Raw genomic sequence first — 14,233 nt, forward strand, 5'->3', positions numbered from 1 at the left:
CTCACTCTGCTGGAGTGTTTGAACTAATCAGAATATAATTTTTCTCACTGTCCTAGCAGTATTGTTTCTTGATGGAATAAGATTAGTTTAAGAAGACAGAAAGGGAAAAAATAGGAGCTATTGTAGATGGAAATTTGGGTGGGCAGAATCCCTAGGTAACAATTTATGTATCATGATTCTATACAGCTAGAAATAATGTCATAATAAATGACATAAATAAGATTCATTTTTATAAATTTACTACAAATGCGAGATCACATCTTACACCTGCAATGCAATCCATAAAAGTCTTATTGATTTCTCCTTATAACTAGAAAACAGATGTTAAAGTATTGTAACTGAATTCTTTCTTAGCACTCTGTCTGCAGTGTCCATTGAACAGAGTCAAGTTGTTTTCTGTGCTAATCAGGTTTTGCTTCGAAAATCCTGTTTTCTAGAGGGGAGCGCTCTCCTTTTGTAGTACAGTGCTCAAGAGAGAGTGGTAGAAGTGTTGACTTATTTTTCACCAGAAGAATTTCATACGCTACTGTGAGTAGGTCTATGCTGGTAAAGGAAAGGAGTACCTTAAGATGTAATAAAACAGCCTTAATTCTGTCTTCCCCAGATAAGTAATCTGTATATGGCAATTTCTGTGACTTAGCCACCTACTATAGAAATAGAGAGAGCCAAAAGTGTATTATAGTGCTTAGGGTTTCCCCAAGCCAAGGAGAGTTCCTGATACTCCGATGAAGTCACTGTCACTGGAAGTATTCAGGAGGCATCTGGATGTGGCTCTTGGGAATATAGTTTAGGGGTGATTACGGTGGTCTTGGGTTCATGGTTGGACTAGATGGTCTTGAAGGTCTCTTCCAACCTTGATGATTCTGTGAAATGCTGGGAATTGGATGCTGTGCACTAAAATAAATGAAAAATAGTTACAGAGGTTGTGTTCCCACTCACATATGACATGGTACACTCTGATGTTGTGTGAGTGTTCTCAGAGATGGGCTAGGGCTCCTGTGATAGAAGAGGACAGTTTTCTTGGCATGATGAGACATTAACTGTGCCAGGTCACCCTTCCTGCCACGGCCTGATATTGTTCCTCTGTGGGCAGAATCGGGTCAGGATGTATCAGTGCGATGTTCTACAACCTGATTACATTTCAGCACATTTTCTCATCAGTGCACAAAGCCTTTAACTTCTTCCTTTTTTTCAGGGTGAAAGGGGAGCTCCTGGCCTCCCTGGACAGCCAGGAGACAGAGGTGTGCCAGGAATCGGCCTGGCTGGACCTCCTGTAAGTAGCAGATTCTGCTGCAACCTGTAATAAGGTGAAAAATTACCCTTTACCACCTAAGGAATGTGTTGCCTGTGCTCAACTGTGTCTGTGGGACATCTGACCTTCTAAAGGTGCAAATTTCAGACTAGTGCAGAGGCTGCCATTCGTGGCTCAGATATCACGCATCTGTTGTTGAGGGCTCCTGATGCATTCAGTTTTAGTTGAAACAGAGAGGTAGAAAAACTGCTGTTGGAATTATTGGTATCACTGGTTGTCACTCCTGAATTTTCTGCATCATACTGACATGCTGGTTGTGGATGTGAGTGGAGATCTGTGCTGAGCCAGCAACTCTGGTGTACTGGACAGATGCAACCTTGCTGTTATGCCATTTGGAGGGATGACTGTTACACACATGCCCACATCAGTGACATAGTGACATTCTGATAGCAAAATACAAAATCAGATTGCTTAAATTGCTATGTTCCAAAAGGACCATCATCCCCATAATTTCCCACAAACATTTAGTTAGTTGGACCTCATCTGGCTCTGCCCTCATCTCCTGCATATTAGTAGGTCACAAGGTGTATCTGAGGGTCTGCTCTGGAAAATTCGGATTTTCTATTTCTAGGGTTTGATCACTGCGGTACTTCTCATGCACAACTCCTCTTGAGATGAGGGAGATTTGGGAGTGTTGTGGCTGTAGCCCTGCCCAGGGACCTCCAGGTTTGCACTGAATTTGCTACTGAAATATGTTCCGGAGAAAGCAAACTTTTTTTCTAGTTGTAATTACTAGAAGACATCTGAAACCTTGCATTCTTTTATTCTCCTACAATACCTTGTACATGCCATGATCCTGTACCAATCAGTAAATGTTTGGCTATCAATGCTCTGTTTATCTAGATATAATTTTCCCAGTCAGTACAGGGAATTGCCTTGAAATGACAAGTCGTATTGCTTGGTAATACTGACACTTAATAGTTGCTTTCACCATGTTGAATTCTATCTTAGTTAAAGCAGATTGGGTCAGTCATGTTTCACAGCGTGACTGTGTCATGGCCTTCATAGTCGTCACGGGGTTACCTGTGACTGAATATTGGCTGTGTGTAATTTGTTAAGATTTATCTAAGCAGCAGTGGTTTTCCTGCATTTCTTAGTGTTCAGTCATTAATATTAAAACTAAAATTAAGTTAACAAATAAGTATCTGGCTTGTTGGAAAGTCACTAGCTTGTGGGTGGTTCTTAATCACAGATTTTTAGATTCAGTACAGGGTTAAATGAGTTCACTTCTGCATCCTGATGTACGCAAGATGACAAAGTTATTCTTCATTGGGGCTTTAGCATCCTCGTATCCTGGAAAACAAATGACTAAGAACTTGACTACAAATGCAGAGATCACTTGTCTCATACCAGTAGATTGCTTTTTTTTTGTGTCGTTGTTATTTGCCCACTGTCAGGATGTGTAGCCACCTACACACCACACTATTCTCATATAAGTTTTATTTATTTAATCTGCCTCATTAAATACTTAAAAAAAAAAAAAAAAAAAACCACAAAAACAAATGATGACTATAATGGTTTTTTTCCACTGTTTTTTCCATCATAACCTTAGGTCTAGTGCACAGACTCTGGAATTTATAAAAACCACTGTATAACCCCGAATCTATCAGGCTGAATCCCACAGAAAAAAAAAAAAATCAAACAAAAAATCAGAATAAAATCAGTGGAGCTGCTTCAGTGCATATTACATACTGAATTAAAAGTGTCAGTCTCCACCTCTTTTAGCAATGTAACCAAATTGTGTTTATAATACTTCAGCTTCAGAGCTGCAAACCAGCAATTCTTTTTAATTGAAACACTCACTCTATTTCCTCCTGTGCCCTTAACCTCTCTCAGGCTTTGTTCCCTGCACAAAAAGTATTTATAAATGAGCATTCTTTTTTACCTTATCTGTTAAAGTATTGAGTTACAATTGACATAACACTGAGCCATAAACTCGAGCATTAGCAGAGTATATTCTTCCCAGTAGAAGAGGGGACTGCTCTTCTGTGAGAACTGGGGTGAATTCACATGTTTATGCTGAAGTTGCCCAATGGGTGTGTGTGCTGAATAAGTAGAAGGGTTTCCATCTTGCCCTGCTTTGCCTTGTCGATATTACCGTGGGTGCAGAATTATGCATTCAGCTGTTGCTTGAGTGCAACATTAAGGTGTCGTGCACGGAGGACTGTATGAAGATTAGTGAGTTACTGTGCCTGAAACAGGAAGAAAAAGGAGAGGAGTTATAGTGTGAGCCAATTTATTCAAACACAGCCCCAAGGATGTGAGGATAAGCTTTGTTTTGTGTGTGTTTGGGATACCAGATTGATTCATCTGTGCTAGATACAAGTACTGCACCAATTCTGTGGTGTTCCTTCAGGAGTACTTTCTAGCACCTCACTCTACACAGCTGCTCCTTTTTAAGTTGCATCCCAAACCAGATAGAATACACAAAAGCACTAAACTTCTTGCTTTGACCTAAATTAAAGAACTCAGAGGTCCTGTGGGATGTCCCAGCCCAACAGATGTTGTGTTTCTGTGTGGTTCTGTGTCCCCAGAGCCAGCCAGGGGCGAGGTTGAGCATGGATTGTCAAAGGGCATATTCAGGGCACACACACTCCTGTGCACAGCCATGTAGACCAATGTAGAAAATAATCCCTTAATGCTTCAGGACCCTCCCTGATCAGCCAAAGGGGAATGTAAATTTTAAGTGGTTTTATTGCTGTGTCTTTTCTGTTTGCAGGGCCCTGCAGGACCCCCAGGAGACAAAGGGTCACTGGTACAGTATGTCTTTCTAGCTATACCCAAATTTTATGGAGAGGGGGGTAACCATAGTAATTGTGTTTCTACCAGTGATTTCATGAAGGCACATGTAATTAATTTGGTTTTGCCTGAGAGTTGGTCACAGAGTGGTTGACCCTCCAAAGGGGACTTGTGCATTACCAGGTCCTTGTCTCCTATATCGAGTTGTGGGAAAGAGTTGATTGAGAATCTTGGCCTGGGGACAACTTTTCCTTATGTGTCAATAATCTTACAGGAGAAAGAATCAGCTACTTTTTCACCCTTCATTCAAAAATATACATTAAGGTACATAATTCAGGACACACTACTATGCCTTATAGCCACAACCTCAAAGGTTTTAAATAAACAGTTTTTAAGCATTTTTCTTAATGAAATCTTACAGATTTTGGTATTCACCAAACACAATTAGTTCCTCAACATTCAGTTTTACAAGGACACAACCCATTGTTGTGAAACAGATAACTGTATCATATTCTCACAGACACTGGCATGAATTTCCAGCACAACAGCCTGTCCTAGCCAGTGCAATAGCTTGGCACTGAGGAGCTGGACCTTCTTTTCTCCTCTACCTTCCTGTGCTCACTCATATTTTCTCCCTGTTCAAAAACTTGTCTCCTATAAAGAGTCATTATTATCTTTCCAGTCGATGTATGTGAAATTTGACTTTAGCGATGCTCATGAAGTCCCTTGAGGCACAGAAATGATGGATACTGGAATAGTGCATTGTGAGATTTAATTATATTTTTTCTTAAACTCTCTCATAGTTGTTTAACTGCTAGTTAATTTTACCTCAATAACTATTAGGTTGAGGATTTCTTTTCTTCAGCTTAGAGGCGCTTCATAAATGCTGTTCATGTTATTGTGTTTGTCTGTTCTCTCCCTTCCAGGGTCCCCGTGGTGTTCCTGGTATCCCTGGACCACAGGGGCCTCCTGGGCAGGATGTAAGTAAAAAAAAAGTGTAAGTGCTCAATAAATTTGTCAATGCTTGAATCTAATACTCCTGAAAATTTATGCTTACAGACAACTGCAGTCACTGAGTGTTACTAGGATGGGCTAAGGGAGATGATTGACAGAAGTGGAGCTCTTACAAGTTAGGATGTCAGATGGGAAAATAGTTGGGATAAGGATTGCCTCAAGGAAAGTGGTGGACTTCACCACTGAACAATTTTAAAATGACACTGGAGAATGGCAGCATACGCTGGGGAATGATTCTACACTGGAAAAAGATGGTTGTTAAGCTCTCTAGGAACTTCTTAGAAGTCTCTAAGTACTCCTGTAGTATTTCTATGAAAACAGGGCCACAGCTGTTGAAAAAAGTTCTTTATGAGTTCATTTTGCTGCTGCTATTGTTCATGTTGGATGACATTTTAACCTCTTGATACATTGTCCTTTCTCCTGCTGTCTCAGTGGGTGAGTCATAGAACTGAGGAATAGGGAGGAAAGTGGCAGAATCCCAGCTGGAAAACTGTCCCCTCTCACTGCCTGGTTCTCTTGCAGTGTTGAATCAGAAAGAGGAGCATTTTTTTCTCTGCGATGTGGAAACCAGTCCTCTGAAGGAGGCTCTGAAGATTTTGAAAGGCTTGATTGATCTTTGGATTTGTGCCTGTTGAGGGAACACTGTGGGGATGGGGCAGTGACCTTCTGTAACTCTCCTTCTCAGCACTGTTTCATGATGCTGATGTTTTACGTCTGAAATGGGTACCAGTTTCCAATAACTCCACAACAAGCAATTTTCAGCTCTAGTATGGCTTTATTGACATACATCAGGTAGCCTAAAAGTTTTCTTCCCACCTACTTGTTGTCCAGGGGGGTTGTGGATGCCCCCATTCCTGGAAGTTTTCAAGGCCCTGGGGCTCTGAGCAACCTGGTCTAGTGGAAGATGTCCCTGCCCATGGCAGGGAACTGGAATGAGATGATCTTTAAGGTCCCTTCCAACCCAAACCATTCTATGATTCTATAATTCTGTCATTCTATACTTGGTCACCAGATGAATGATAATGTCAGAATATTCTTCCACAGCCCATGATACTAGAAATGGTCCTTTGCCTCCATCACCCTGTGTCCCTGAGCAGCTACGGATGTGGGATTGATTGTGTCCTGCTGACTATCCCTAGATCTCCTCACCTTGTTTCAGATGGCTGAGATTTTTAATCAAGAGGTTTTAAACATGAGATATGATAGATGGGTTTATTACAACTGTGTTGTGTGAGGCAAGTGCCAGAGGCAGGTTTTCAGTATCTCTGACTCTTCTCAGACCAGTGTTAACCGGTCAGCTCTTGGAGAAGTAGCACTGCAGTCTTTACAACCTTTTTTTTTCCCCTGGAGAAGATTAAGTCAAACAGAACCATTCCTCGTGGTACTTGTAAAACACATTCTCTACACTTACTGCACATTCCAGCATTTCTGGTGTTACAGCAAGGATAACCTATTTTGACAAGATCATGCATTCGCAGTTTCTTGATCTCCATTTTCACTTAACTAGTACAGAGCATTTTTTGTTCTGTTTATGCCCTCTTGGATATCAATGAAGTGTTCCTGCATTCTCTGAAGCATGCCCAGTTTTGTACTCTGCTGTGTTCAAACAGTATGGCATCAGTTAGGAAAGCTCCAATTTGAATTGCTAATACGAATTTGCCATGCAACTCCCAAGCCATTCAGTGTCAATTGCCTTAATGACTTGCCTCAGAGTCTTGTATTTTGCTGTGGCCTTTGCAAATGTGTTCCATGTTTTTTTCTGAGGCAGAAAAAAATCTTTTAAATCACATTTACATACATTAAATTATTCTTTTCATTGTTTTTTTCAGTTGCAAACTCATCAGATGCTTGTGGAAGTGTCTGCCATAAGCTGTTGTACTCTCTGACACTGCAAAACAGATTTACAATTGTATTTGGGAGGGTGAAAGAGTCAATACTTCTTTTGCAATAGTTTTGGCTAGAATTATGTCCCATAGGTGAATAATTTTTTTTTTTTTACATGACTATCTTCTAACTTTTCTCTAGTGCCCTAAAAACATGTGCCTTTTTTTCTTTTCTGATAGTGCTGCTCAGGGTCACCTTTTAAAATATCTGTTGGCAACTCAATCAAATATCAAGAGTTCTCAGGACAGTGTCTTGTTTTATTAAAATTTAGGTTTTGAAAATGCTTGTCTAGGTGTGCAGTACAGTTGTGCTGGTTTGGCCTTGTTCTGTTCCTCTTTGCAAAAGGCTTGGTATTTATTTGTCCTGTGGAGTTCATTATGCCCATAAAGCCCTACAAATTCTCTTATTCTGGAACAAAGCTGGGAGATATTGTCTTCTCCCATATAGATTATTTTCTTATCTTTAATTGCCTTTTTTCTTTTTTCTGATTAACTAAAGCTCTGATTATTAAAGCCCGAAAAGTGGAGTTTTTTATGTCTTTTTTATTCCTGATGATACCACTAATTTGTTCTGTAACAGAACTACTGTATATTGTGCCTGCTTTAATGCCTTCAGTCACTTAAAAAAATTACTTGCTTTTGGAAAAATATAATCCAAATCAGATTTTAATCTGCAGTATTAAAATAGTGTAGCCTTAAGTACCTTCTGTCAGAGAAACTGGCCAAACTCCTAGTCTGAGAATTCTAAAAAAAAATTTATACATGTTAAGTAATATTATATGCATGGCTGTCTACTCCAGCTGCTGCAGTTCAGGTCTCTCCTGACTGATAGGTAGATTTAAGATAGATATTAAGAAGAAATTCCTTACTGTGCATATAGTGAGGTACTGGCACAGGATGCCCAGAGAAGCTGTGGATGCTCCATCCCTGAAATTGTTCAAGACCTGGTTAGGTGGGGCTTTGAGCAACCTGGTCTGATAGAAGGTATCCCTGACCATGGGAGGAGAGTTGGAACTGGATTGTCTTTAAGGTCCCTTCCAGCCCAACCATTCTGTGATTCTATGAAAAGTTTATAGGAAGATATAAGACCATAGGACAAACCATGGTGATGAGGTGAAGAGCTCAGCCAATCAAATGCATCCACCAGCACTCTTTTATGTGTGACCAGCCCCCTGTTACACCCTTTTCTGTCTACCCCTGTCTGTTACTCTCTGCTGTCCATTCCCCTACACAGCCCCTCATGCATCTCCCCGGCTCTACCAATTCCTGCACCCCTCCCAGTTCAGAGTCACCCTGGTTTACAATCTTATCACTTGCAAAGTCCAGACTGGTCTCCCTGGAAGTGCAGCCTGTGGTTTCCTGATAGCCCATCAATTGGCGTGTGACAAGATTTGTTTCTTGTTTTCTCTGTGTCTTGGCATATTTAGTTTCTGATTTCCTCCTTTTCCCTTAGTTTCCCAATTGACAAGGTCCTGGATCAGATAATCTTGCTGGAATAAGCCTCCTCACACTTCCACATGCATTCATCAATTAGCGTGAATTTCCAGATTTGGTTCCCATCACTGCCATCCTTATTTGTTGGTCAGGTTTGTGTCCTCGATGTTCTAATTTATGTCTTTTTCCTTATTTTCCCTTGTTGCATTGAAAAAAGGTCTTTGACCAGATAATCCCAAAGGAGCAGACACTCTCTGGCCAAATACCCTTACACTGTATGTTTTGGGAATCATCCTCTGACTGTCTGCTGAGAGATAAAATGTTTCTGTTCAACATAACTACTCAGTGCTCTTAGATTAGGAAATAATCTGAATGAGACATTCTCTTATCCTACTATTAGCAGTGAGGGCACTGTTTAATAGGCCCTTTCTGTACTTTGATTATGATAATTTTAATTAACATAAACATTTAATTAATCAATATTTAATTAGTTTAATTATTCATGGTAACTAAGTTCCAGCATTACTGGGAAGTTAATCTTCCCCTGAGTTTACTTTCATAATTACAAAACCTTTGTGGATGCATATATTACTGTCATTGGATTTGAAAAGCAGGATTTTCTTTTCTGAGGTTGATTTTCCTCTGCACTTAGAGGGACAGTTACAAGGAGCTTTTCTTGGTATTTTTAGAGTAGTTACACCCCAAACCAGAATACACTTATTAAACCTCCTCTTGTGTCTTTATTGCTGTGACTTATAACCTATTTAAATTATTGCATTTCAAGTTTGATTTTCAGTCGTGTAACAGAACTATCCCACCATAAGCGTCTATGATTTACACACTTTCTTTATACACTTATATGTTTCATTATAGATTTTTTTTAAGTCATGTATTTTCCCATGCACCACTCACCTGAGAATCATTTTTCAGCATAACATCATCACAGTTTCCCTCAGTTCCCAGTTAACAATCATTCCTATGTGTCAGATTTTGCAGACTGATACTCTCGATCCTGTGCATCACACCTCCTCATTGCTGACATTTTTTCTCTGTATTGGTGTGCTGTACCACTCATTGGATATTCCACTTTGTGCCAGCCACTGTTGGCTGCAAGTTCCTGGAAGTGTTCAAACTTTATGAGCTCTTCAACACTGGTTGTTATTTGGGTCTACACGTTTTCCCACATCATGTTAGCAGCATTTCTTTTCAGTGCCATATAGTTTTTTGGTCAGACTAATTTCTTTTTTTTTTTTTTTTAATTTTAATTTACTGGATTTCTCTTTTCCAGTTTCCTCTCCTATTAGCTTGTCAAATGCATTTATATCCTCCCTGCCATCATTCTAGAGTTTTGATTCTGCTCTGAGCAATTTGAAGACATGCCAGGGAAGGTTTAATTTGGATATTAGGAAAAGGTTCTTTGCCCAGATGGTGGCAAGACACTGGAACAGGCTTCTCACAGAAGTGGTCACCAAGCCTGACAGAGTTCAAAACATGTTTGGAAAATGCTCTCAGGCACATGATGTGATCTTGGGATTGTCCTGTGCAGGGCCAGGATTGGAATCGATCTTTGTCGGTCTCTTCCAACTCAGGTTATTCTGATTCTATGATTCTATGCTTGCAGCTTGACCCTTTTTGTCAGCCTTTTCTAACTCCAGACCTCTATAGAACAACAATCTTTCCTTTACTTTGGATTCTGCTTCCATTTGCCTGTCCTCTGATAATGCACTGTGCTGAAGTGCCATCATCCTACATCTGTTTTTTTCTTTTTGGTTCAAAGAAGCATTCTTCAAAGGGCATTATCTGTTTGCAGTTTTGTACCTTTCAATTCTGTGACTTTTCCTGGGAATTCAGTGTTTTTCAGGTTTGTCAGCCATGGCACAGAAATTAATCTCTTTTCCTGTCTCATTTACGCCCTGTTAAAGACATCACAGCTTCATATCATACAGCATGCAAGAAAGTAGGTCCATCCTTTTTTGTCTCAAGGCAATCTGATACCATGTTGATATCACAGCTGTGCTTAAATCTTCCCAAGGATTTCAGTTTTATTCACTCTCTTCTTGTGTGTCTTTTCACATAACTAAGAAGTCTTTTCTTATATTCTTTTAAAAAAATCTTCTTTAAATACTCAAGTTATACCGCTAGTGCCTTGTTCATGTCCCAAAGTAAAAGGCTGTCAGTGAGCCCTACGGCAGAAATAGTTTATTTATAGCTGTGCTACTACTCAGCATGAAAGACATTTCTGAACTGTCTTTTCTGTGTTGCTTTTTGATACAGGATTATTCTCGTGGTTCAAGTCTCTGCTTTGCATCACACTTTCTAAAGAAAGTGCTGTGTGAGTCTTCCTGAACACAGTAGGTCTGGGAATATAAAACTTGTGTAATTGCTATTTAGTCAGCCCTCTTCCCACTTGCAGAAGTGGCTGAGAACCACAGTGAAGACGATGCCAAAAGCATGACCTGACAATTAGCACCTGTGAAAGAGAAGGGACTTTGCAAACATCCCACAGTCCTTTAGATTCACTTTGATGCTCTGTGGGAGAGGCAAAACTATAAACGGCTATAATGTTTCCTTATTTTTACTCAATTCCCCAGAAAGACATTTGTGGGGAATTATATGCTAACCTTCTCCTTCCGACCTTATCTTCTCTTTATCCTCCTCTGCAGGTTTAGTTCCTTGAGAAACAAGCATTCATCCATGGGCTTCAGCACTACTTCAGGTCCACTTTAGATCCACTTCAGTTTGTGTTTAATATTCATGTCTTAGAAAGTCAAGGTAGCTGAAGGGTTGTTGCTCACACAGACACATTTAATGTGAAATAGAAGATGATGACCAGTATATTTTCCCCTTCCCTGGAGGTTTCCAGGTGAAAAATTTTGATAGCCTCAGATTCACCTAGCTAGCCCCTGCTGAGCCGAGACTGATTGAGTGCCACTTCTTGTATCTTCATTGTATTGATCTTCATCCAGATTTTGACGCAGCCCAGAAAGCCAGTTGAGTCCTGGGCTGTATCCAGAGCACTGTGGGCAGCACATTGAAGCAGGTGATTGTCTCCTCCCTGCTCCTCTCTGGTGAGGCTCCACCTGCAGCGCTGCATCCAGCCCAGGGGTCCCCACCACAGGATGGACAGCAACCTCTTGGAGTGAGTCCAGAAGAGGCCACCAAGATGATCAGAGGGATAGAGAACCTCTCCTAGGAGGAAAGGTTGAGAGAATTGGGATTGTTCAGCCTGGAGGAGGCTTTGGGGTGACCTAATTTCAGTTTTCCAGTACTTGAAGGGAACGCACAGGAAAGATGGAGACTATTTACAAGGGCCTGTAGTGACAGGATTTCAAACTGAGAGTAGGTTTAAATTAGATATTAGGAAGAAGTTCTTTACTGTGAGGTTGGTGAGGCACTGGAACAGGTTACCCAGAGAAGTTGCGGATGACCCATCTCTGGAAGTGTCCAAGGTCAGGTTGGATGGGGCTTTGAGCAACCTGGTCTAGTGGAAGGTGAACCTGCCCATGGCAGGGGGTTGAAACAAAATGTTCTTTAAGGTCCCTTCCAATCAAATCTATTCTGTGAACACCCTGGATGGCAAATCTGGAACCACCCCAGAGAGCACTCCAGCTGGGACCTGCTGCAGAATCAATAGAACTGAACACAGAAAGGTGCTTTCAGATGGTCAGTAGAAACTGTTCCATTAGAAGCAAAAATAGTCAGGTAGGACAGCTTTTATATGTGGTTAAGATAGATGGAAGATATGTTGTATGCTCTTTAAGGTTCTCAGTATGGATAGAACATGCATATGTTTGAGTGATGACACAGGGTGATGGACCAGGTGGATACAGGAATGTAGCAGAAAGTGGTTTGGGGGAATCTCACCAAACTATATTAAAACAACACTGCAAGGATACTCTCGATGAAGATTTCTGTCACCATCTGGACAGTGACCAACTGTCCTGTCAGAAAGATTTGGTTTTCCATGGGAGCATTAGTTTACACAAAGATATTACAATAATCTCTAGATGTGGTTTTTGTTTTGTTTTGTTTTTAACAAACTAATGACTTGCTAATGACAGGTAAGAAACCCATTGAGGGGTGGGAGTTGTCCCTTTTCCAAACCATGACTTTCTGGGCCTAAAATTCTAAGGATGTTGGTAATTTCTATGCCTTCATCTCATGAAAACTGAAACCACTACAGCTGCCCAAACAAACAAACCTGTTTGCAAGGTCTCAATTTTGCATGTTACAGATGCCATCAGAGATTTAAGCTTCATCCTTCACACTATTGCAGTTCATAGTGTTTCCTGTGACCAGAAGACAAACTAAAGCAATTTCAATCTCTGTGTGACTGAAATGAATCTAGCAAGGTCACACGGTAGGTAAATGAGGTTTAGGAGGAGTTCAGAGGATGTTAAAGTTGCAGGTATTGAATTTACTGTTTGACATATGCAAGGAGCAGTGCTGCTGAGCAGCAGACAGTAAAATGTGTGCTAATCCAGAGCAGTCAGCAGAGTGTAAGAGCAACCTGGGGGTTATTGTATGATAATTTCACATTTCTTTTCTTTCTTTTGATCTGTAGGGTCTGCCTGGAAATCCAGGGGAAAGAGGACCTCCTGGAAAACCCGTATGTAACTTCGTTTTTGTGTTACATTTTTCTTTTAACTCAGTTTGCACCTGTACACCTCAGCTCAGAAGAGCGTTCCAGTGCTTTTCTACTGCTGCTTTTCCCAGCAGAGTAAAGGGAAAAACACTAAGACCCACTAAGGCGTTATGATAAAAATATCTGTGACAAATTTAAAATGGTAGGAAAATAACTGGATATTCTGCATGTAAAAAGCCAAAATTTTAAAGGCACCTTTTTAGCCCCACTGTGCAGTGCCCTCAGCAAGAACTCATCTCAGATGTGATGAATCTAATGTCTTGTTGCCTTTTAAAATTGTCTGAGATAATGAATTTCTCATTCCACAGGGTTCCCCACCCCTGCTCTCTCCAGAGGACATAAATCTCCTAGTAAAGGTAATCAGCCTTTGATGAGGGTGAGAGTTTATCTGTGCGTTTGATTCAGACCTGACTATCACTCTGTGATGGGAAAGTGTCTGACTATAAGTCCAAAAAGTGTCTTTAAACACTCTGTCAAAGCTTGAAACTTGTAAGTCTCCTAGTCGCACCGGTATTGGGACATTAGAGCTCACACTGGAGATCAAAATGCCATTTCCAGCAGTGAAATGACCTACAAAGATCCCTATAAAAATTTTGAGGCTTTCTCAGTTATTTCAGAGGCATGCATTCCCACGGAGAAATAAACATTATCCAGTTGTATTGTCTAAACTAGAAAATGGAAACCAAATTAATAAAATATCTGATTTTTTCACATATACCTTCAACAGTGACTGGGGTAATTTTGAACTGTGTGTACAAAGTTAGTTTGCACTGTGCATCTGAAAGGATGAAGGTAGTTAACCCCCAAAGCACCTATGTTTCAAAAGTGATGTTCTGTCTGATTTTACTCTCCATGTAGAGAATTGTCTGGGAAACAAGTCAGTCTTTGGTAGGCATTGACTGCAAAATCCTTTACAGATTTCCATGGGCTGAGTTGGGAGCCTTTAAGCTGTCTTGAAATATGGCAAGAAATCCTTTCTTATTGATTAAAACAAACTAAACAATTGCCTTCTTTTACTGACAACATTAACAAAAGTGCCCTTTTAAGATTGCTACTACGAAATTACTTCTTTGAAGAGCTGTCTTTGTTTTGTGGAGCCCAGTATGATTCTAGAGGTTTTGTTGTTTGGTAAGGTGTTGTTTGGGATTTCTAATCTGGACAAGAATAAGACACACATTCTTGGGCACAGGACAAAATTTTGGCATT

General features: G+C 40.4%; 1 protein-coding gene across 1 annotated transcript in view; it reads left to right on the top strand.

Annotated features, from left to right (window-relative positions):
* Positions 1–14,233, top strand: part of COL22A1 (collagen type XXII alpha 1 chain) — a 221,166-nt gene that overhangs the window by 179,774 nt on the left and 27,159 nt on the right. The window contains exons 41-45 of the mRNA XM_027645748.1: positions 1,196–1,273; positions 4,032–4,067; positions 4,978–5,031; positions 12,947–12,991; positions 13,336–13,383. Of these exons, the coding sequence (XP_027501549.1) occupies positions 1,196–1,273; positions 4,032–4,067; positions 4,978–5,031; positions 12,947–12,991; positions 13,336–13,383 (261 nt within the window). The remainder of the gene's footprint in view (positions 1–1,195; positions 1,274–4,031; positions 4,068–4,977; positions 5,032–12,946; positions 12,992–13,335; positions 13,384–14,233) is intronic.

Source organism: Corapipo altera, unplaced genomic scaffold, assembly GCF_003945725.1.
Source record: "Corapipo altera isolate COAL_440 unplaced genomic scaffold, ASM394572v1 51, whole genome shotgun sequence".
NCBI classification, from domain to species: domain Eukaryota; kingdom Metazoa; phylum Chordata; class Aves; order Passeriformes; family Pipridae; genus Corapipo; species Corapipo altera.